This window comes from Stegostoma tigrinum, chromosome 23 (genome assembly GCF_030684315.1).
Source record: "Stegostoma tigrinum isolate sSteTig4 chromosome 23, sSteTig4.hap1, whole genome shotgun sequence".
Taxonomy (NCBI): Eukaryota; Metazoa; Chordata; class Chondrichthyes; order Orectolobiformes; family Stegostomatidae; genus Stegostoma; species Stegostoma tigrinum.
In genome coordinates, this window is record NC_081376.1 from 10331542 (window position 1) to 10354159 (window position 22618).

The 22618-nt window shown below is 41.8% G+C and overlaps 1 protein-coding gene across 8 annotated transcripts in view; it reads left to right on the plus strand.

Annotated features, from left to right (window-relative positions):
• Positions 1 to 22618, plus strand: part of slc29a4a (solute carrier family 29 member 4a) — a 135542-nt gene that overhangs the window by 63449 nt on the left and 49475 nt on the right. For 6 of the 8 annotated variants that reach the window (XM_048552821.2, XM_048552827.2, XM_048552826.2 and 3 more), the window contains exon 3: positions 22038 to 22218. In XM_048552821.2, coding sequence (XP_048408778.1) covers positions 22071 to 22218 — 148 coding nt within the window. In that variant the 5' untranslated portion in view covers positions 22038 to 22070. Of the gene's footprint in view, positions 1 to 4801; positions 4841 to 22037; positions 22219 to 22618 lie in introns of all 8 variants that reach the window. The other 2 variants (XM_059653913.1, XM_059653912.1) reach the window with 2 other exon arrangements.

Sequence of the window (22618 nt, forward strand, 5' to 3'; positions counted from 1 at the left end):
GGAATCTGGGAGTGTTGTGTATTTCACGAGTGCGTCAAGACAGTTTAGCATTGATAGGCAATCTGGTGCTGGGGTCTGGAGATTAAAACAAGGATTAAAGCCATGTTAACAGTGCAGTGTAACATTGAAACTTTGCAGTATTGTCTGAGATGGGGTTAGTTAACTCAGCTGGTTAGAGGTGTGGTGCTTAATGGTACATGGTCAATCTGCATAATGATTGAGATAGTTCTTGGGCCTGCCTCTTGATCCTTCCCAACTGTGAGATTATAGCTTTATGGAAGGACTGTTGGACTTGCAGATAGCTGCAGATCCATTATTAGCAGCCTTCGGACAACTAAGGACATGACATGAAAAGAGGGAGGGATGATATAATGTGCTATAATTCAGGTCAATTGTTAAACCAAAGCTCTGTCAGTCTGTCTGTTCAGGTGGATTTGAAAAATCTCTCTGTGCAATTTTGAAAAGACCAGTATAATTTTCCCACTAGCTAACCCAGTAATGTGTCTCTCAACCAATCATTGCTGTTGGTAAGATTTTACTATGTTCAATCTGGCTCATGCATTTGCTGAAATAACAAAGCAGTCGCTACACTTGAAAAGGAACATATAATAATGTTTTGAAGATACAAATTGTGTCATTGAAAATATGTCCCTTCTTTTATTCAATAAAGGAACCAAGATCAATGAAGTGATGGAAGGAGTCACTAATAGTGCTATCAAACAGCATTTGGTTCACAATAACCTGCTCACTGACACCCAGTTTGCATTCTGCCGGGGCCATTTTCCCACTCAGCTCCTGGCTGCATTACAGCCTTGGTTCAAACATGGACAAAACAGCTGAATACCAGAGTGAGGTGCATTTGACTGAGCGTGGTATCACGGCGTTCGAGCAATACTATAGTCAGTGGGAATCAGGTGAAAATCTCTCCATTGGTAGGATTCATAGCTGGCACGTAGGAAGGTGGTTGAGGGTGTTGGAGGTCAGTCATTTCAGCTCCAGGATATTTCTGCAGCATTTCCTCAGGGTAGGCCCAACCAAGTTCAACTGCTTCGTCTATGACCTTCCTTCATCACATGGTTAGAAGTAGGGATGTTCATTGATGATTGCACATTGTTCAGCATCAGTCATGGATCTTCAGATACTAAAGCTGATGATGTTCAAATGTAGCAAGGCATGGAAAATATCCAGGCTTAGACTGACACGTGACAAGTAGCATTCATGCCTCAAAAATGCCAGGCAATAACCAAGAAAGAATCTAACTCTCGCCTTTTGGTGTTCATTGGCCCTACCATAATTGATTCTCCCACTATCAATATCCTGAGTGGTACTGTTTACCAGAAATTGAATGCACTTGCCATATAAATACTGCATCTGCCAGAGCAGTTCAAAGGCTAGGAATACTGCAGCGAGTAACTCACCTGCTGACTCCCAAAACTTGCCCTTCATTCACAAAGCACAAGTCAGGAGTGTGATGGAATACTCCCCACTTGCCTGGATGGGTGCAGCTCCAACAACATTCAAGAAGCTTAAGACCATGCTGGATAAAGTGCTTGATTAGCATTACATCCACAAATATCTGCTCCCTTCACCAGCAATGTGTATCATCTACAAAACTCACCTCTTAAATTCACCAACGCTGCTTAGACAGCACATTCCAAATTATAACCAATACTTCTGGAAGGACAAGGGTAGCAGATGTATTGGAAAACCACCCTAGATCCTCCCAACTAAGCCACTTACCATCCTGACTTCTAAATATATTCACTGTTGTTGGGTCAAAATTCTACAAATTCCTCCTTTAAGGTCATTCTGGGTTTACATACAGCAAGTAGACTGCAGCAGTTCAAGAAGGCAGTTCATCACCAACTTCTGAAGGGTAACTAGGGATGGGAAATAAATGCTTGCCCAGCCAGTGACACCCATATTCATGAATGAATAAAAAGACCATAGGTTCTACCCTCTTAGCTGTTATCTGCCCGAACACTTTAAAACAGAAAAGAATATTTGTTAATAAATCTCATTACTTTCCCTAATTAACACTTTGAGAATTCATTGAGTGCATCAATGTCACATATTCTCTGCTCCTGTGAAGCATCTTCAGCTTAACTACTACTATCAATGTGCTTTATAAAGCCAATGTTTACAGCTTCAGAGAAGGATCCCATTATAATTCAATATTAAATGATAATGTAAAAGAAATGACACAGAAATGAGACACAACAAATAAGATTTGCTTGATGCTGAAGAAGGTCTCGACCCGAAACGTCAAACTTTCCTGCTCCTTTGATGCTGCTGTGTTCATCCAGCTTCACACCGTGTTATCACAGATTCTCCAGCATTGGCAGTTCCTACTATCTCTGCACCATTTTACCTCTCTGGCCTGCTTCACCATTCAATATGGTCATGGCTGATTATCAAGCTCAGTATCCTAAACTCCTAATCTGCTCATATCCCGTGATCCCTTTAGCCACAAGAGCTATATCTGCCTCTTTCGTGAAAACACATAACGTTTTGGTCTGAACTACTTTCTGTGGTAGTAAATTCCAAAGGCTCACCTTTTCCGCGATAAAGAAATTTCTCTTCATCTCAGCCCTAAAAGGTTTACCCCTTACCCTGAAACAATAACTCCTGATTCTGGACTCCCCCACCATCAGGAATATCCTTCCTGCTTCTAACCTGTCTAGTCCTGTTTGAATTTTATTGGCTTCCATAAAATACCCACTCATTCTTTTAAACTCTAGTGAATATGACCCTAACCCACTCAATATCCCTTTGCACATCAGTCCTGCCATCCCAGAAATCAATTTGGCAAACCTTTACTGCACTCCCTCTGTACCAAGAACATCCTTCCTCAAATAAGTAGGCCAAATTACACACTATATTCCAGATTCTCCTTTAATTGCAGGTCTCACTAAACATTCCCCTCTCTCAATTCACAGCCATTCAGATAGTCATCTGCCTTGCTATTTTCACGATCAAACCTCACATTAATCCACATTATACTGCTTCTGCCAAGCACTTACTCGCTCAGTGTGTCCGAATCATCCTGTAACATCTCCATAACCTCCTCACAGCTCGTTCTTCCACCCAGCTTCATGTCACCTGCAAGTATTGAGTTATTACATTTAATTTCCTTCTCTAAAACATTAACGTATATTGTGAACAGCTGCGGTCCCTCTAACAATCCCTGCAGTACCCCATCCATCACTGCCTGCCATTTGAAAAAGGCTAATTTATCACTACGCTTTGTTTTCTGCCTGCAACCCAATTTTTGATCCATCTCAATACACTACCCGCAATCCTATCCACTGTAATCTTACACATTAATCTCTTACATGGGACTTTGTCAAAAGTCTTCTGAAAGTGCAAATAAACCACATGCACTGAAGGATTCCAGTAGATTCTTCCGAGACTGAGGGGTGACCTTACAGAGATTTATAAAATCATGAATAGGAAGAGTTTAGAGGGGTATGGGCCAAATGCTGGCAAATGGGACTAGATTAATTTAGGATATCTGGTTGGCATAAACGAGTTGGACCAAAGGGCCGGTTTCTATGACTGTATGACTGTACGATTTCTCTTTGTAAATCCATGCTGAATGTCTCTCATTCTACCACTGTTTTCTAAGTGCTCCGCTATAAATGCTGAGTTAATGGACTCTAGCATCTTCCCCACTACTCAGAGTCACTGGTCTATAATTCTGTGTTTTTCTCTACCTCCCTTTTAATAGTGAGTTACATTGGCTACCCTCCAGTCTATAGGAACTGTTGCACGATCTCAAGAATCTCATGACCACCAATGCAGCCACTGTTTTTAGAGCCACTTCCTTAGGTACACTGGGAATAAGAGGTGAACTTACTGAAACATACAAGATCCTGAAAGACAAAATGAATGCTGAAAGGATGTTTTCTGTTATGGAAGAGTTCTGAAGAAGAGTCCTATCTGACTAGAAAAGCTAGCTCTGTTTCTCTGCCTACAGATCGTGCCAGACCTGCTGAGTTTGTCTGCATTTGCCTCTATCACACAGATCCTTTCAAACAGCAAGTCTAGTGAACATCAATGGTTGTGGAATCTTTAACAGGTGCTAATGCAAGACAATGCTCTATCAGTATAGCTCCTGTAAGACAAATAAATTGATCTTCCTCACCCATTGACTGCACTAAAAAGATGATCATTAAATTAAGTATATTAGGATTCCCTACACAGCCTGGACCTGTAAATGGCTTTCTTGGCAAGAGTGAGGACCAAACTTAAAAAAAAGTTCCTCCAAGTTTCCTGTACCCCCTCTGCTCAAGGTACCCAAAGATCAGGGCATACGGCCGTATCATGGTCAAAAAAGTGCAGGAGGAGCCCCTTCAGATGGAGCTGGGGTGTCTGCAGTCTGTATAAACATGGTGCAGAAGGCTGTAGAGGACTTGGAAGTCAATTTCCTGCATGCAACATCCTTATGTTCTCTTTATACACTTAAGAAATAAAAATTGAAATAAACCGACCAAACCAAATTAAAGAGTGGCAGCCCCTTAAAATGGGTACCGCAACAAAAATCAGAAATTTAAAAAGAATTTTACAGAATCAACATAGCATGTGGTTTGGACATTTGGATAGCCTAAGGATCATGGAGCAGGTATCTTTAACCGCACCCCCCAGCATGAAATCATTATAAATAGGAAGAAGGATAAATAAAGGACCTGTTTACTATGAATGACTGTGTGGGTTATACTGAAGCTGAGGAATTCCTTCGTTTGACTCCTCTCCCACCGATCAGTCTTCTCTCCACTAAATATACTGTATCATTTTCCAGCAGGAGGCTGTTTAACTACCGGGAGACCTACTGATTCAGGTAAATAATCCTTTCAGCTTTGGTCAACTTTGGGTTTTTAAGGAGGGGTTTAGCATGCTTTCCTTCATTGCTCAGACCATCAGGTATAGGACTTGACATGTCCTGTTGAGGTTGTACAGGTGAGACCTCTCCTGGCGTATTGTGTGCCGTTCTGGTCCCCCGTTACAGGAAGGATATTCTTAAACTGGAGAGGGTTCAGAAAAGATTTCCCAGGAATGAAAGGTTTGAGTTATAAACGATAGGCTGGGACCTTTGTCATTGGAGTGTAGGAGGTTGAGGAATGACCTTATAGAGGTTTATAAAATCATGAGGGGCATGGATAGGGTAAATAGTCATGGTCTTTTCCCCAGGGTAGAGGAATTCAAAACCACGGGCCATATTTTTAGGGTGAGAGGAGAAAGATTTAAAAAGGACAAGAGGGCATTTTTTTTTACACAGAGAGTGGTTCGTGTGTGGAATGAACTGCCAGAGGACGTGGTAGATACAGGTGTAGTTACAATGTTTAAAAGTCATTTGGATAAGTACACGAATAGGAAAGGTTTGGGAGGATATGGGCCTAGTTTAGTTTGGGAATAAGATCAGAGTAAACTAGTTGGACCAAAAGGTATGTTTCCATGCTGTGTGACTCTATGCTGCAGCAGCCTTTCCTCAACATAACCACCTGCTGGTGGAGGTCCTGGAGAACGACTCAACTCCACGGCTCAGTGTCCTCCATCAATACCGCCACCTGCTGATGGAGGCCCCATAACATTAAATTCAAATGTTGTTTCTAGATGGTGACAATGTACTCCAGTCTCTGCAGTGTCCACCAGTTGCAATCGTAGCACTGGGCACTGTGTGCTCCCTCTCCAAGGACACCATCTACAGATGAAACTGTGGGTCAGGGGTAGATTGCCAGGGAGTATGATCCCCTCCACAGCCTATTGCTCCACTTGCTAAAGGTCACCTTGGTCAGGCCCAGGAGTTGGTCCTTTCTTCGGCTGACCTCTAGGTGACCAGAGATCAGGAGTGTCAGGTTGTGTGCAGCCAGACCTTCAGGAACAGTACCTTTTGATAATGGAGATGGAGATGTGGTCATGTACAAGCCAAACACACATGGAACACAGATTCCTTAAGGCCACAAAAAATACAGAGAGCCTGGGAGTTCATCAACCACTTTAAACACCTCTGACATGGGCCTGTTGATTGTACATTCTTGTGTGTGTCTTTATTTGTACTGCTGTGATATTCTAATGAATGTGCTCCACCTTTATACCCTTAACCAGAATTTAGGTTCTCAAGAATTAGACTTATTTTTTTCTTAGAAGGCTTTTTTTAAAATTTAATGTAGATTTTGAAATTGTGGTTGGATTTGACTCAGCTTGTTTGCTTTGGTCATCTGAACTGGATAGATTGACTTGAAAGACCCTGAATTTAAATGGACCATAATCCAAAAACTGACAGAAGCTTAATTTGCTGCTGGCTAGCCTCAAACCATTGGGAATTCTGGAATGTACTACTTTCTCAGTGGGTCGAGATGGTTTCTCACTACTTTTCCCATTTTCCTGGAGAGACCAAGTTTGCTCCCCACTTTGTAAAAGGGGGCTGATTTTTATCTCAAGTAAACTGACCTTTCCTTCAGATGTCCCAGGTTGTCTCCAATTCCAAATCCCTTTGTCTCACTTCCTCGCCTTGTGGTGTCTGCTTGCAGGCTCCTGCAGGTTTTTGGGCCTCAGGCTTCAGGTCTCATCTGACCTGGTGGTGTAGGCCTCCAAAAATACATTGGGCCCTGTTATGAAAAAGGAAGGGAAAAAAACCCCACAACATCCAGAGTTTCATCCTCAGCGGTGGGGTGTTTGGGATGAATGGAGACATCCGAGATGTGACAGGATGGGGATGAGAGGAAATTGCCAGGAAAATTGGCCTCTCCACCTCAAAGTATTAGCATGTGAATGAGTGAAAGGGAGGATGCCAAGGATGGGAGCTTGGGGATTTCTGAAAGTCATTGCAAAGTGATGAGAGGTGGAAGAGACACTGATGAGGTTGCATTAGAACTGGGAGGGATGCCACAGAGGAGAGATGGTGGAGACAGATACTTGATTTGCGAGTCACTGTCAACTACATATTGGCTGATAGGTACCTTTTTCGCCCATTGGGGTGCATTTCCTTATTCGTGTTGAGGTGAGAATGCAGTTCCTTATCTGTTTAATTTCCTGCTGGATGTGATATATTGAGATTGAGAAAGATCACGCAGTGGGTCAGAGTCCACTGATGGTCGTTACAGGACATGGCATCCTGCGTGTACTGTGAGATAATGAAATTGAGTTTAGTTAAACAGCCAAATCATCAGAGTTTATTACAAGGTGACAGAGATATTGCCCATGTGAGCTGATTAAATGCCATATTTATTCAATATGTGTGTGTGTCCTTTACCAGACATTTCTCTGTTTGCTATTGTGAGAGTATTAAAACAAATAATTTGATCTAAAATTTTTGGTTTGATTGTGAGCTTTTGATCCATGATGAGCTGAATAATAAAATCTAGGTGTCCATATTCTCATCGAGGAGTCCTCCTGGAGCCTGAGAAAAGCTGTAAATTTGTTTGAAAAGACACAAGGACATGTAGCTTGAGGGGTCACTTTCTACCTGATGCCCTTGTCCTTCCAAGTAGTGAAGGTCTTGGAATGGAGAGGAGGCTGAATGTAATGGTGCCTTAATGTGTTAACACATCTTTGGCTGAAAAGACAGGAGCAACAACAGAGTATGAAGAGTGGTGCAAGGATATTGGAATCATGGTTAGCAGAGGCATTAAGGTAACTCTCAGATATTGACCTCCAGAATCGTAAACATTTCTGAAGAAAATGCATAGCAGCATTGGTTGTTCAAGAGTTGATTAACGAAAAGGGCTATCATGTCTTCTAATTCAGGGTGAGCTTTTGTTGAAAACGAATCTACTGTTTTGTTCCTGTAACTCTGTGCTGAGCCGCTGATGTTAGAGTACTTTTTTTGCATTTTAAAATGTATTGGTCGTGATTTTGTAATGTTGTATTTTTGTAAGACTAATATTACTTTGCAACTTTACCAATTGTTGGCTGGACATCTTTCTTGTCCAGTGTCATTGGTAATGTTAATTTAATATGTTAACCTCCCCGCACTACAGTGCAGAGCTTGTCATCAAGCATAGCTGATCAGGCAGAAGTTTATGTTATCTGGGATGTATCATGCAGCAAAGAAGCAGGCCATTTGGTCCATCACTCCTGTGCTGACCCAAATCTTCTTCATAACTCTACAAACTGTTAAAATTCCAATATTTACCCAATTTGAAAGTTATTGAATTTTCAGAGAGTGCCTTACAAACTTGAGGGAAGTATTAGAGTGAGGGCATGATTTAATGTTAAGGAGTTTCCGTTTTAAGACAGAAATGAGGAGGGATGGCAGAACAGATTAAAAGACCTACTCCTAAATCCTAGCACCCCAGATTATAACCAATCACTTTTGTTTTTCCAGCTTTCATCATCTCTGGTTCTTTTGTCAATTATTTGAAGTGCACACTGGCAGAGAAAACAAATGATAATACTGAAGCATGTCACTATTGTGGTTTAAATTGTGAGGAGTCTGCTGGTTTCCTAGAGTTTTGTAGGAAGTTACTTCCGGAGAGGTCGAGTTAGCTTCTTGCGATTTTTGTAAAGCACTTGCATGACATTATTATGCTGCATGATATATGTTTATGCTTCTTTTTAAATTAGAGTAAATGCTTTTTTTGCGTTATGTGTAATTTGTAATACGCCGTGCACTGAAGTAACTGAAAAAGCAAGACCAATGCTACTTAAAATTGAACTGTGTGCTTTGGTAATTTTGTTGTTGATTACACGTCCCGTGGCACAGATCATGATTAAGAGCAGCAACAAGAATCAGATATAGATTCCTGCATCTTATCAGATCAGATGAAGTCAGTAAGGATCGCTAGAAAACCATCGAAGAGGAAAATTAAACTTTGAAAACAACCGAGTCTTGATGGTAGGCCTGGCAGAGTACTGTACACTAGACACTTACGCAAATCTTAACAGTTGGACAGATAGGTTCAAACATCTAGGTTTCATCAAGCTTCCTGAGCCAATGCAACAGACAATATTGTATCTTTGTCTCTGATTTTTCAATAAGTTCTGCAGGTTTCTTCTACGCTCCAGCCCAAGCTGTATGGAGCTAACATTTGTTCCAGTTATACTGGGAATAATATGTGCCCTGACCTCCTCCTTTTGCATCCTGGCAGTAACAAGCAATCTCATTTCCTGAAGTGCTCTGACCGTCTTTTGTGACGCAAATGTCATTTGAATGGTGGAGCTGAGAATCTGGGAGGAGCCGCTGAGGGTTTGTTGAACAGGTTTTGATGGGCTGTCAGGATCTTCAGGCCTGATCTAGAATGTTCTTGCTCTTAGCTATGAAGGTGAAACACATTAGGGACAGGATTGGTAGGTCATGGAAAATTTGCTAAAACAGAAGTGATAGTCAGAAGCTGTGATCAGAGATCATGGGAACTGCAGATGCTGGAGAATCCAAGATAACAAAGTGTGGAGCTGGATGAACACAGCAGGCCAAGCAGCATCTCAGGAGCACAAAAGCTGATGTTTTGAAGGCTCTAGGCCTGAAACGTCAGCTTTTGTGCTCCTGAGATGCTGCTTGGCCTGCTGTGTTCATCCAGCTCCACACTTTGTTATCCTGATAGCCAGAAGCTGATAGGCCTAGCGCTAAAGTATTTTGTTCTGGCAATCCACTTATTCACACTAACTTGGGTGGCACAGTGGTTCAGTGGTCAGCACCAGGGACCCGGGTTCGATCCCACGCACGGGTGCCTGTCTGTGTGGAGTTTGCACATTTTTCCTGTGTCTGCATACGTTTCCTTTGGGTGCTTTGGTTCCTTCAAACAGTCCACAGATGCGCAGGTTAGGTGGATGGGCTGTGCTAACTATGTCCAGGGATGTGCAAGCTAGGTGGGTTAGCCATCAAAAAGGCATGGGTACAGTGCTAGGGTGGGGCGATAGTCTGGGTGGGATGCTGTTCGGAGGATCAGTGTGGACTGGATGGGCTGAATGGCCTGCTTTCACACTGTAGGGTCTCTATGAACTATTACTGATAGGTTCCACCAGTACAAACCCCACTATTTCAGTGTCTAATTGGCCTGAGAGAAAGATATTCCATTAAGGGGTAGTGTTTTTATGTATTCACTAATAGGATGTGGATACTGCTGACCGGGCCAACATTTATTGTACAACTCTAACTTGTCTCTGAGAAGGTGTTGGTGAGCTTCCTTTTTGGACCTCTACAATCCATGTGCTATAGATAGACCCACAACGCTATTACAAAGGGAGTTGATTAAAACAAAATTCATGCTCAGGCTTTTCATTACCTCTGCCTGAAAGATTTTTGTCTGAGATAACAAGGTGTAGAGCTGGATGAGCACAGCAGGCCAAGCAGCATCAGAGGAGCAGGAAGGTTGATGTTTCGGGCCTAGACCCTGGTTTGTTTGTTAACACTACTGTGAAACATGTTGGAGTGCATTAGTACTTTAAAGCTACTATGTAAACACAAAATAACAAAGTGTGGAGCTGGATGAACTCAGCAGGCCAAGCAGCATCTCAGGAGCACAAAAGCTGACGTTTCGTGCCTAGACCCTTCATCAGTGAAGGGTCTAGGCCCGAAACGTCAGCTTTTGTGCTCCTGAGATGCTGCTTGGCCTGCTGTGTTCATCCAGCTCCACACCTTGTTATCTTGGATTCTCCAGCATCTGCAGTTCCCATTATCTCTGATACAACTTTGTAAAACACGAGGTGTGATTGTATGGTGCACAAACATTTGGTGTAGACATTTTGGACTGCATGGCATGTTTGTGCTGTATGTAGTTGTCTGAATAGTGATGCGTTTTAAATAAGTTGACCATCTCTGGCCAGACCATTTATAATTGTCCAGAGGGCAGTTAAGAGTCAACCACATTGCTTTGAGACTGTAGTCATGTCTAGGCCAGACCAGGTAAGGAAGGCAGACTTCCCTGAAGGAATTAGTGAACCAGGTGGGTTTTTACAACAATTGTCAGTGGTTACCTTCTAACTATTAGCCTAGTTTTTATTAATTCCAATTTGTTTTCAAATTCCACTGTCTGTTATAGCGAGACTTGAACCTATGTCCCTGCATCATTAGCCCGAAGCCCTGGATAGATTGCCCAGTGACTTCACCACTATGACACCGCTGCAACCACCTCACACCCACCCCCCTCTGAGAGGAGGCCAGGAGTTACGGCAATTCAAGAGGGGAGAAAAAGAAGAGAGATAACAAGGTGTAGAGCAGGAGGAACACAGCAGGCCAGGCAGCATCAGAAGAGCAGGAAAGCTGACGTTTCTTCTGAATTTTTTTCTGAGGGAGGGTCCAGACCCGAAACGGCAGCTTTCCTGCACCTCTGATGCTGCTTGGCCGGCTGTGTTCATCCAGCTGTACACTTTATTATCTCAGATTCTCCGGCATCGGCAGTTCCTACTATCTCGTGGAGTGAAAAAGAACTATGCAGCACCTTTTGCAACCTCAGGTTGCCCCAAAGCTGTTTGCAATCAGGGAAGTGCATGGAAAGTACTGCCATGACTGTAATGTGGGAAGCACAGTAGCCAATGTCTGCGCAACAAGATCTGATGAGCAGCAGTGTGACAATGAATCAACGATCTGATTTTAATGATGTTCATTAAGGAATAAATACTGTTCAAGGTACTGTCTTTGTTAGGGTTACGGGATTTTCTTACCCCCACAGTAGAGGGCAGAAGATGCTTTGCTTTAACAGCACCTTTTGGTGACCCTGACAGTGTGGCTGTCCTGCAGTGCTGCACTGTAATCCATAGAGGAACTTCTGAACCCTCAATACCTTGACTTCATGATAGCTGCCTGGGTGGCCAGTGCAAAGTTGTTTTATAGAATTTAATTCCAAATTTCATGATGGTTCCCCAGATGTTCTGAAATATCCATGGAAGCTCTCGCACCCACTCATTGCCGACACTCATTTCTGAGAGCACAAGTGTCATGTTTAGTCAGGCCTGGTGTTAATCCACCATTTAGCACTTGCACAGCAGAATTCACTCGTTAGCAACAACAACTCTCCTCCTGCCAAGCTGACATAAAGCCATTAAAAGCCTGTTTTACAGCTTAATGTAAATCTGTTGTCACTGATCCTTTGTTCTGCTGGAAGCAGGCAACGCCTCCGTTATCTGTATCATGGTTCTGCAGCAAGTAAACAATAGTCAGACCATGTCCCTTCCCGCTGTGTGTATTGATTTTTCAGCTCAGATTGTTACATCCTTGGAGCTCATCGATGTATCGCAAAACGTAAAAGTCATGAAATTCCTAATAAGGACTCCCAGGCATGATGCCTGCAGACCAAGTTAATTTGCAGCGGTCCTGTCAGCGTCTTTGAAGAATAAAATGCAGGCCTTCGTCGCAATGTGAACAACATTTAATTTCCGGACCTTATTTCATTGGCATTTAGGAGGAATATTGGGGTGCAGTTGATAAATATGTTGGTGATGGATGGGAAGTCAGTCACTCCGATCCAGAGCGCTAAGCAAACACACCTTTGCAGAGCTGGAGACACTGCGAGCATTATTCCGAAGGAGGCATTTGTAACTTGGTGAATGAGAATAAGGCAAGACAATTTGTTACAGTGGTCTTTCTGTGCTTCATTGCCTGTTCATCAAACACGCCTATCACCACATTTTAACTCTTGGCTTGTCAACAACCTAGGAACTCGTCGTGGTGTTAAAATCAGAGGGACCTGTCAAGTAATTAGGACCAGCTGGTACATTTCTGATTTTTTTTGGCAGTTATGTCGATGCAGTGAAGTTTGTCAAAGATCTGAAGAGTCCTGCGAAATATGAGCACTTTTCCTTTCGAGGAAGTGCGCTTTCTGTTTGTAAGTCAGAAAGGGTAGAGATGCTCATCACAGGGACCTCTCTTCCCAGGGGAACACATTGATGCCGGCTCAAATTGCCATCAGGCCTCCTTCTCAAATTCTCCGTGTGTTGGGATTGTTCACTCAAGACCCTCCCCCACCCCCAACCGGCCCAATTTGCATCTGCCATCTGCACTGAATTCCAGCCTGGAACTCTCTCAGGGCCCTCACTCTGAGGGAAGCCATCATTCTGTCAGTGTTTGTCATTTCACTGGCCTATTTACATTCTACCCCAAAGTTAGTATTCAGCTGTTAAAGGCCATGTCACAATTCAGAGCGGGGCACTGGAGGAAAATCTCAAATTTGGACATTTCAGGCCCATTCTTAATGTCAAATAAAACTGACTTCCTCACCCACCTGTTTCCCTGTCAATTTCCAAACCCAAATCACAGAGTTGTTATGCTGTAGAAGGAGGCTATTCAGCCCGTTGTGGCTGCACTGATTCTATTCCCTGGTCCCAATTTTCTGCCTTCCTCCCCACATCCCCCTGCACCATCTGTCCAAAATGCATCCCAATGCCTTAATTGAACATGCCTCCACCACATTTCCAGACCCCAACTACTCACTGTGTGAAAACATTTTTTTTCTCACATCATCCTTGCTTCGTTTGCACTTCACTTTAAATCTTGTTTTTGCTTCCTTTATCAATAGGAACAGCATCTCTGTATCTGTTCTGTCCAGCCTGCCCATGACTTTTAAAAACCCCAATCAAATTTCCTCCCAGCCTTCTTCCCTCCAGGGAGTACAGCCCCAACTTCTGTATTTATCTTCATAGCTGAAGCTTTTCTGACCTGGAACTGTTTCTGCACTCACTCTGACACATCTGCTCCTGCAACTGTACACAAGACTCTAGCTGAGGACTAACAAGTGTCTTATACTAGCTCAATATCACCTCCCTGCTCTATGCCCCATTAATGAAGCTGAGAACACTGTATGCTTTATTCTTTGCTCCCTATACTTGTCCTGCTGCAGGTGCTCCCGCACTCCCTTGAGAATTGTACCCTGTATTTTATATTGTCTTTGTGTTCTACTGACCAAACTGTATTATCTCAATCTCCTCTGCATTGCACCTCATCTGCCACCTATCCAACGGGCTTCACCAATTTGTCAATGTCCTTTTCCTGATAACGATGCATGTGTGGTAATGTGGATGCTTAAATAACAGGAATTCCCATGGAACTTCTCCCTTCAGCTACCATAACCCTCTTGGAAATTCTGCAGCAGTATCTGGACAAGTGGTTGCAATGCAGTTTGCATAATTTCTCCATGGTTTCCATGGATTTTCACCACGATGGATGATTAAGAGAATCTTCATGTGAATCTAACTTGCACCTCCCCAGAAACGGTGCCCCCTGCCCCTCCGTTCCTGTATTCACACCAGGAAACTGGCCAACGTTTATCCCTAATTAAAGATACTGACTCACCAGCCATTGGCAAATTGCTGTTCATGGGAGCCTTGCCAATTGGCTGCTGCATTTCTGACATTACAACAGTGACGTCACACTGGGAAGCTACTTCATTGGCTGTACCCTGTGGTCATGAAAGGTGCTCTCTAAATGCAAGGCTTTGAACAGGCAACAAGAATTGTATCAAGAGCCTTGAGATACTGTGGACCTGAGGAAGCAGTCTTAAGGTTAGTGTGTAAAGTTAAATACGAACTTGGTGCTGGGAATGAGTTTTCTCTGGTAATTTCTAAGAGGCAAGAGCAGGTTTTGAAAACTACTTTCAGGTGGGGCGGGGCGTGCGCTGGGTGCTCTCCCCATGGACCTGAAGGGAAATAAAATCCCAGGAGGAAGTGATACTCACTATCACCCATTTTACACAATTGAACAATGTCAGACTTTACCCTGTGAGAATTTAAACCCTGCAACACCTACAGATCTTTTCCCTTAGGGCTCAGTTTCCAGGAGATTACATGTGATTGACTTCCCTGGGTATTATGAATATTCATTTGTGTGTTAATTATTTTAAATGATTATTATTAAACTGTTCTGAAAGTCAGCTGCATGCCTCCACTCAATAAACAATGAACTAGTTGCTGAATTGGCAAGGCATCAAGAGCCATCTGTTGAAGGTTTAGCTAAAGTGAACGAGTGTGTGCTTCACTTTCACAAAGTGACACTTTGGGAAATAGTGACGAGACACCACATATTTAATATGCTCATAGGCTTGGCTCCTGTGTGTCTCGTTCTGTATTCCCTGCTGTGCTTGATGTACAGGAACCCCATGTGCTCGTCTACATTCCAACCATTCTTAGGTGTCCCAAATGATCTCTAACTGCTGAGAGAGAGGTTGAAAACTCTATTGCATGCTACAGGTGTGGAATTAACTGTATCACCCAGTATTGAAGGTATTTAGGAAGAGCAGAATGGCCTATGTCTCCTATTTTCTGGGCCTTTTTCTTAGAATTGTATTCCCCTTTTTGTGGTCAGCCATTTATTTTATATACTCGGGGAAAAAAAGACACCAATAAGTAGGATGTCACATGCTGATTCCTCATGGAAATCTATTGGAAAGGCTGTGCCTTATTTAATTTTTATGCCTTTTAAAATGGCAAGCTGGAAGGGGGAAGAGCTGTTTTAAAACGTTATTGTGGAATTAACCCTTTTAGCTTGTCAGGACTTGCTGTTTGTTGAACTTTCTGTACTCTAGGCTCTCCAGCCTGAGTCATGATTTTATAATGTCCCAAAGCACTTTTAGCCAGTGAATTACTTTTTGGAATATAGAGTTGAGCAGACTTCATGGGTCTTTAAAAATGGTAGATCAGATCCAGATGTAGAAGTCACACAGTTCCTATTTTTGCCAAAGAGGTTGCGACTTTACATGATGGTAATCTGAACTCAGCAGAACAATTTGAACTCAGAGCCAAATGCATACAGACCCTATTTTGCTTTTGCAAGCATTGTAAGTGTGCTTGTTGTAAATCCATGAAGTACACATAAAGACTTTTGAAGGCAAATAAGATCTGTTTTAGTGTCATGATCTGAAGGGGGCTTTTCTTTCCTGAACCTCCCACTCTTTAAACTGAAGGAAACATCTGGCAATGTTGTCAGTGATTGTTAAGTTATACCAACTGGTGTGGCATCTGTTCATGAAACAGTTGCTGACATTTCCTTAAATGCGAGTCCATTATGTTAATTTGCAAGTTTAGTAAGTTTCCAAAGCTGCAATAATCTCAGTGGGTAGATCTGAGTTCATCGTTTGATTGGCAGGTCAAAGATTATTAAAGAATGAGCTATTTTTGATGTATTGATAGACGTTTGCTATTATTAGAGGTGAGGCACTTGATAATTAAAAGGTTTGCTGCAGTGTTCCAGCAAAGTTCAGGGCAAGCTGGAAGAACAACACCTCATTTTCCACTTGGCAACCTTGTAGCCCTCCGGACTCATTATCGAGTTCAACAACTTGAGGACCTGACCTCTCCCATGTCCTAGCCCCCATCCCCACCTTCCACACTTTGTTCTTACGTTGTCTGCCATTACACACTACCTATTGTTAGCCACTAATAGTCTACATTAACAGCTATTTACCCTCCTAGCCAGATCGATATCAACCCCTTTGCCTGTCCAAACTGTTCTTCTCTTTCTGTGGGCTCTATCCCCACGTCATTTACTCCTTGCCCCTTCCCTACACCCTAATGTCTGCATTTACACTGACATTTTCCCAGCCACCAACAGTTCTGAAAGAAGACCCAAAACATTAACTCTGGTTTTTCTTCACAGATGCTGCCAGACCTGCTGAGTTTTTCCAGCAATCTCTATTTTTGTTTCCAATTGAAAGGTTTGAACAGGCTCCACAAATGGAAGTTACTTTGCCATCAATTGTATCGTGAGAGAAATTTCTCGAAGTTTGTTTCATTTGATTTCTAAATGGCTGCTGAGGATGGCTAATGGTGAACACTGAGTGAGGTGGTATGGAGGGTAGGAGGAAATGTTGACATTGAGATGACGTGAAGGGAATGCAATGGGCTTGGGAAGGGATGTGGGCAGAAGACTGAATGCAATGGGGACTAATTGCTTGTATTACAAATGCAATAAAGCCCAAAAAAAACCCCAACCTGGGACTAGCCAGGTTTAGTTGTCTCCCTGCCTCACTCTGAGGTGAACTCTATCTTGCACCTATCCTGCAACAGTGAAAATTGTGAGTGACCAGGAGCTTAGAGTGGAGGCAAACGTTCACAATGAACCAATGACTTGCTTTTGGGCAGAAGGCATGTAATTAAAGTGAATGCAAGATTTATTAGTTTTTAAAATGAAGTACAGAAACAGGGAGAGCAGGAGCAAGACCTAAATCATTGGATGACAGGCGAGATTAAATGACAAAAAGTAGTGATGCTACAAGGTAAAAGTGAGTGGCAATGAGACAAACAAAGAAACTAGAGCAGAGACCAGAGGAGATGTAAATAGCAAAGTAGAATCAATCCCAGTAGTTGTTGCCTATTGAAATAGTAGCTGTGCTTTATGTTGGAACCAGAAAATTGTGAAATCCTAATTTAAAAAATGAGGTGCTGTTCCTTGAGTCTCAGTGGAATGATGTGGAAGGATGATAACAGAGAGCTCCTCACAAAGTGTCCTAATGTGAATGTGGAATGTAGACACAAAGGGCCAGTCTCTAGTACGCTGCTTTCAGATTACATCCCTGCATTATACTTTGGCACAATACACAGTTTCTCCATTGCCCAAAGATGCTTTAAAAAAAATCATGATTTGAACTAACCCTTCCCGGGCTGCAGCAATCATATTGAAACCGGCTAAAAACAGCAACCGTATCCAACTGGCACAAAGGCTGTATCATTTTGGTTTTCGATTATTCCAACAAGGACTATTTTACAAGCAAGGATTTTTGAAGGAATTTCTCCACTTTTCGAAAGGTGTTACTGAAACTCAATGAGTGTGATGTTTGCGCTGCTGATTGGGTGAGGGTAAGGATGGAGGTGGGGGATGGTATGGGGAAGGGGTGAGAGATCCATGTGAGCAGCAGAGAGGAAAGTTGTTAAACAGGGTTTAGCTTCCCATTAGGCATTTTAGACAGGATCCAGGCCTACGAGATTGGGCAGTTAGACCAAGCACACTATTTCAGAATGTTTTAAAGGCGTTAGCAGCTGATTGTTCACCCCTGCTGCATCAGAGCGCAAGGTTTTAGCTAGGTGTAGGGCTGGATGAACACAGGCCTAACCTTAACCCTATCTCTGATACAAGATTTTAGCTGCTGGCCCCATGTGGGGTTATGACCAGCGATTTGGGAAGTCCTGCTTTAATGTACAACAATGTTCTGAAGCCTCTTTATTGAAGGAACTAACAAACAAAAAATGACGCAAGGAGCTAACAGGACAGGTTTTAAGGGCTGTCATAAAGGAGGAGAGGGAACGAGAGAGAGAGAGAGAGAGGTGTAAAGAAGAAATTCAGGGGTTTAGGATCCTGGCAGCTAAAGAATGCCAATGATGGAATGTTGAAAATCGGGAATATGCAGAAAGCAAGAATTGAAGAAGCATGGAGATCTCAACAGGTTGTAAGCTTGGTAAATGGCACAGAGATAGGAGGATGTTAAAAACACAGCTGAAAATTTTAAGTGACTCCTTGTCTGTTTTGCAGTGGGTTAGTTATTTGAGAGTAAAATTAACCTGGCTCTAATAAGGAGCAGATTTCAATCCCAAATTCCAAAAGAAAGATGTAAATTTGTTCTGAAGAAAAACACTTCTCTAAAATAAATGTGTTATTCTACAAATAAAGCAATAACTAATGAGATTTTTAAAAAATGATAAATTATAATAGAGTGGTCAAGGTTCACCTGCCCTGGGCACCTGATCTTGTGTGCCACTAGCAAAAACCAGATGTAACATTGCATAAGACGTAGTAAGAACTGCCGATGCTGGAGTCAGAGATAACACAGTGTAGAGCTGGATGAACACAACAGGCCAGACAGCATCAGAGGAGCAGGAAAGTTGACGTTTCGGGTCGGGACCCTTCTTCAAAATTAGTTTAAATTGGGTCCACATGGAATCTTAGTGCACAGGAAGCCACTGGGCTATCATGCTTGTACCAGCTCTTTGAAACACCTATGAATTCATCCTACTCCATTTCAAGTATTTATCCAATTGCAAGTTTCTCTTGAATCTGGTACCATCATCCTCTCCGGAAGGACAAAACATCTTCATGCGTCAGTACATTGCTGTTGTCTTTTACTGACCATTCCTCCATATTCTCCATATTAATCCCTTGACATAAAGTGGATCACATAAACAAGATCAAAGTGGCAAAAGTAAGGAGTTTGAAAATGAGATTATTTCAATGACAGGAATAAAACAAACTGCACTCTTGCAAAATTAGATACTTCTCGGGTCCCAGAGTACAATGTGACATTCTGAAGCCAATTTTTATTTCCTCAATAAAAGCCATTTTTAATAGTTTTTAAAAGGTGCAAACTACAGGTTAAGTGTTGTACTCAAATGTCTGGAGCCAACTGAATTTTTTATATTTGCTTTACACTGGTTGTTTTGAAATGCTAACATTGCTGGATATCAATAAATAATTATTTAGATGAAACATCAGAACCGGCAAAATTCATTAAGATGAATAAAGGGCTCCCACTCGCCAATTAACAGCGGGGAGGTTGTTGCAAACAGCTGTTCTCCATACATATTTTATATTACAGTTAGGAAAAGCAACAATACCTTCATTTTAATTATGTAAAAGCAAACATTTCAAGATAAAGCTACATGACTGTCTGCAATTAGTGTGGAGAGTGCAACTCTTAACAAGATGTTAGCGTGCGTCTATGTCAAATATAGACAGCAAAATTAAACTTTGAGAATTACATGCTTGTTTACACTTCGTTTCAACTCAATTGGACCAATCTTGCCTTTGGCTGTTTAAATATTTGCTGCTGAGCTGCTTTAGTTTAGGCTGTATATGTGTTAACAGATACTGTATATGTGTTAACAGATAACTGTAATGCTCCTCCTGTATGGCCACACAGTGCATTTCTAGTAAGCAATGAAAATAATTTTCTTTTTCAATTGTGAATGAGCAAAAGATTCAGTTGCTATGATTTGGACAGCTAAGGGGGAAGGAATGTGGGTAATATTTAGGTTTACTACTGTCATTACACTCGAATTAGTAAAACCTGTCCGTGCTCTTAAATTTGACAAACCTGGAACTGTTCATTGGATCTACTTGTGACCTGTAATTTGTATATTCCTGAATGTGCCCCTGGGTACATGACTTTGGCGGGAGCACAACTCTGAATAGCAGGGAGCACATAGCTTTGGCCTTCAACTTTCATGCTGAAGTTGTGGGTTTATTGAGAAGGCCTGATATTATTGCCCTTCACCAATTGCCCTTGAGAGGGTTGCAGGAAAGACCCTTCTTGAACCACTGTGGTGTGTATAGCCACACAGTGCTGTTAGGGATGGAACTCCAGCATATTGATCCATGTATTTATTAATGATAAATGATCATACAGAAATTTTTTTATTAGCCAGCACCTATCAGACCAGGAGTGTGCCAATTGATCAAATATTTAGGATAATCAAGAGGCCCACACATTCAATGTAAAAGCGTGCACTAAATAATAGAAATGTAATGCAAGGAGTATACACATCACTGATTTACTTTATTTACAGCATGAAGCACTTAAATAATAATGCAAATTGGACTTAAATAAAACTTCACAGCAGAGAGCCTTCTCACTCTCACCCTCACCTGACTACTTGGACATTGCAGAGAAATTAACTCGAAATTGAATCAATTGTTGATATTTCGTGTGACCATTCAATTGAACAAATATATTTGCACTGGGGGTAAATAAATTTTTAAAAAATTAGATAGAATAATACAGTAAATATCACTGTATTTTAGGAATATAATTTTTGCTAGTTTGTCAAGAGTGCTGGTTTATTAGGTGCTGGTTAAAATGAAGTTTGCTTTAGTTTCAAGTGTGCATTGATGGTGTATGATGTGCAGGGAAACTTGAAACTGTTGGCTTTCCCTTATCTTTCAAGATGATACAAGTCATAGATTTGGGAAATGCTATGAGACAGCAGTACCTGGACAAATAACCTTCCAGCCAGCTGATCCATGAGAGCTCCCTTTAGAGGAATTACAAATTTTTGCACGAATTTTAAATTGGTAAGTTTGTTTTCAAGACCAATTTGGTGAATGATGCAGTTGCTCACTCAGGAGTTCTTCCATGCTACAATGGAAACATTGTCAAGGCCCTCTTTCTTGTTGATAAAAGAATATGCATTTTCATAGCATCTTTCACAATCTCAGGATGTTTTAAAGTATTTTACAGCCGTTAAACCGTAGGCAGTAAATGTGCACATAACAAGCTCTCATAAACACAACAAAATATTGACCAAATAATACAATGTAGATTTTGAGTAAAGGATAAATATTGATCAGAACATTTTCTTCAGATAGTTCATCGGATCTTTTACCTTGGTTTAATAGCGGAAAGACAATGCCTCTGACAGTGCAGCACTCCCTCTGCATGTTATGGAAGTATCAGAATTTTATTAAGTTTCTATATTGGGTTTGAATCCACAACTTTCTCACTCTGAGATTGCACCCTATTGCAATATGGTTGATGCCCAATCGTGGTGATGCAAATGGGATCAAGGGGGAGAGGGGTAAACTCTAAACAAATTTCTTCACGATTTATCAATGGATGAAATCAATAATTGAAGAAAATGGTGACTAAAGGAATATCAAACACATGGGTGCATGGAACCAGGTTTGCGGATTAAATGGTGCACGTACAAAAATATCTTGACTTTTTTTTCTATTTGTGATTTCTCTCTCTCTCTGCCATTTATCCTGTCTGAGGAGAGTGACAGAGGTCACATGCAACCGATGCCCTTTCTTTTTCAAGACCAGGTATATTTCCAACCCAGTGCTCTGTACATCATCAAGCTGACTATATTCCAATGATTAGCTGTGAATTACTTATTAAATTTGATTTTTTTGATTAAGTTTTGTATTTGACTTGAAGAAGCATTGATTTGCTCACAGCTGATTTTATTCAACATTGGGATCTGAGATTAAGGAAGAAAGCAAAAGCCCGTTAACTAGGAGTCTGACTGAAAGCACTAGGCGCTACAACTTCCAACAACTAGGCTGCTTGGACCAGATAATCCTTTTCCTGAAATTACTTTACTACACGGGCAATTACAGCTGATTTTAAAAAGACTTGAAGTCATGATCGAAGAACTGCTGTATGTTTCTGTTCTGCCCCTAGGAGGTTTTGCCTTTCTGGTAAAGAAGATTGAGGATGGCAGCGCTGGGCACAGAAAGTTTCAGGAGTGGCACACCAGTCCAAACACCAGAAGGAAATGTGGTGATGAATTTCAGTTTTGATGGCTACCCACTGGAGGAGGAAGACCCTCAGACTAAAGAGAGACAGCGACAGGGCAGTACAGGCACGTCCAAAGTCAATGAACCAGGTTATATCTGTTTTGTGTGTGAGAGTGACTGTGAGTGTACAGGTGTATTGTTTTCATTCATACTTGGAATGTGAATGTTCAATTCAATTCTGTTGTCTGTTCAGAAATTCAATGTCGTATCATTTAAAATTGCATACAAACAAATAATTCACAATGGTTTTTAAAAAAAGCACATCATGAACAACGAGCAAAGTAAAAATCCCACATTGCCATGGTGTAGGGCCATCCTATCCGTAGGTGCACAGCCAAGTTCCTCCTCTTTGTGAGCAGGATGGGAAAGAGAGTTACAAAGACAAAAGCCAGGCAGCTGAGTTCTTACTTGGTGGGCAATGTTCATGAAGCTGATAATCCTAGATTGCTCAAAGTCATCCAGTGC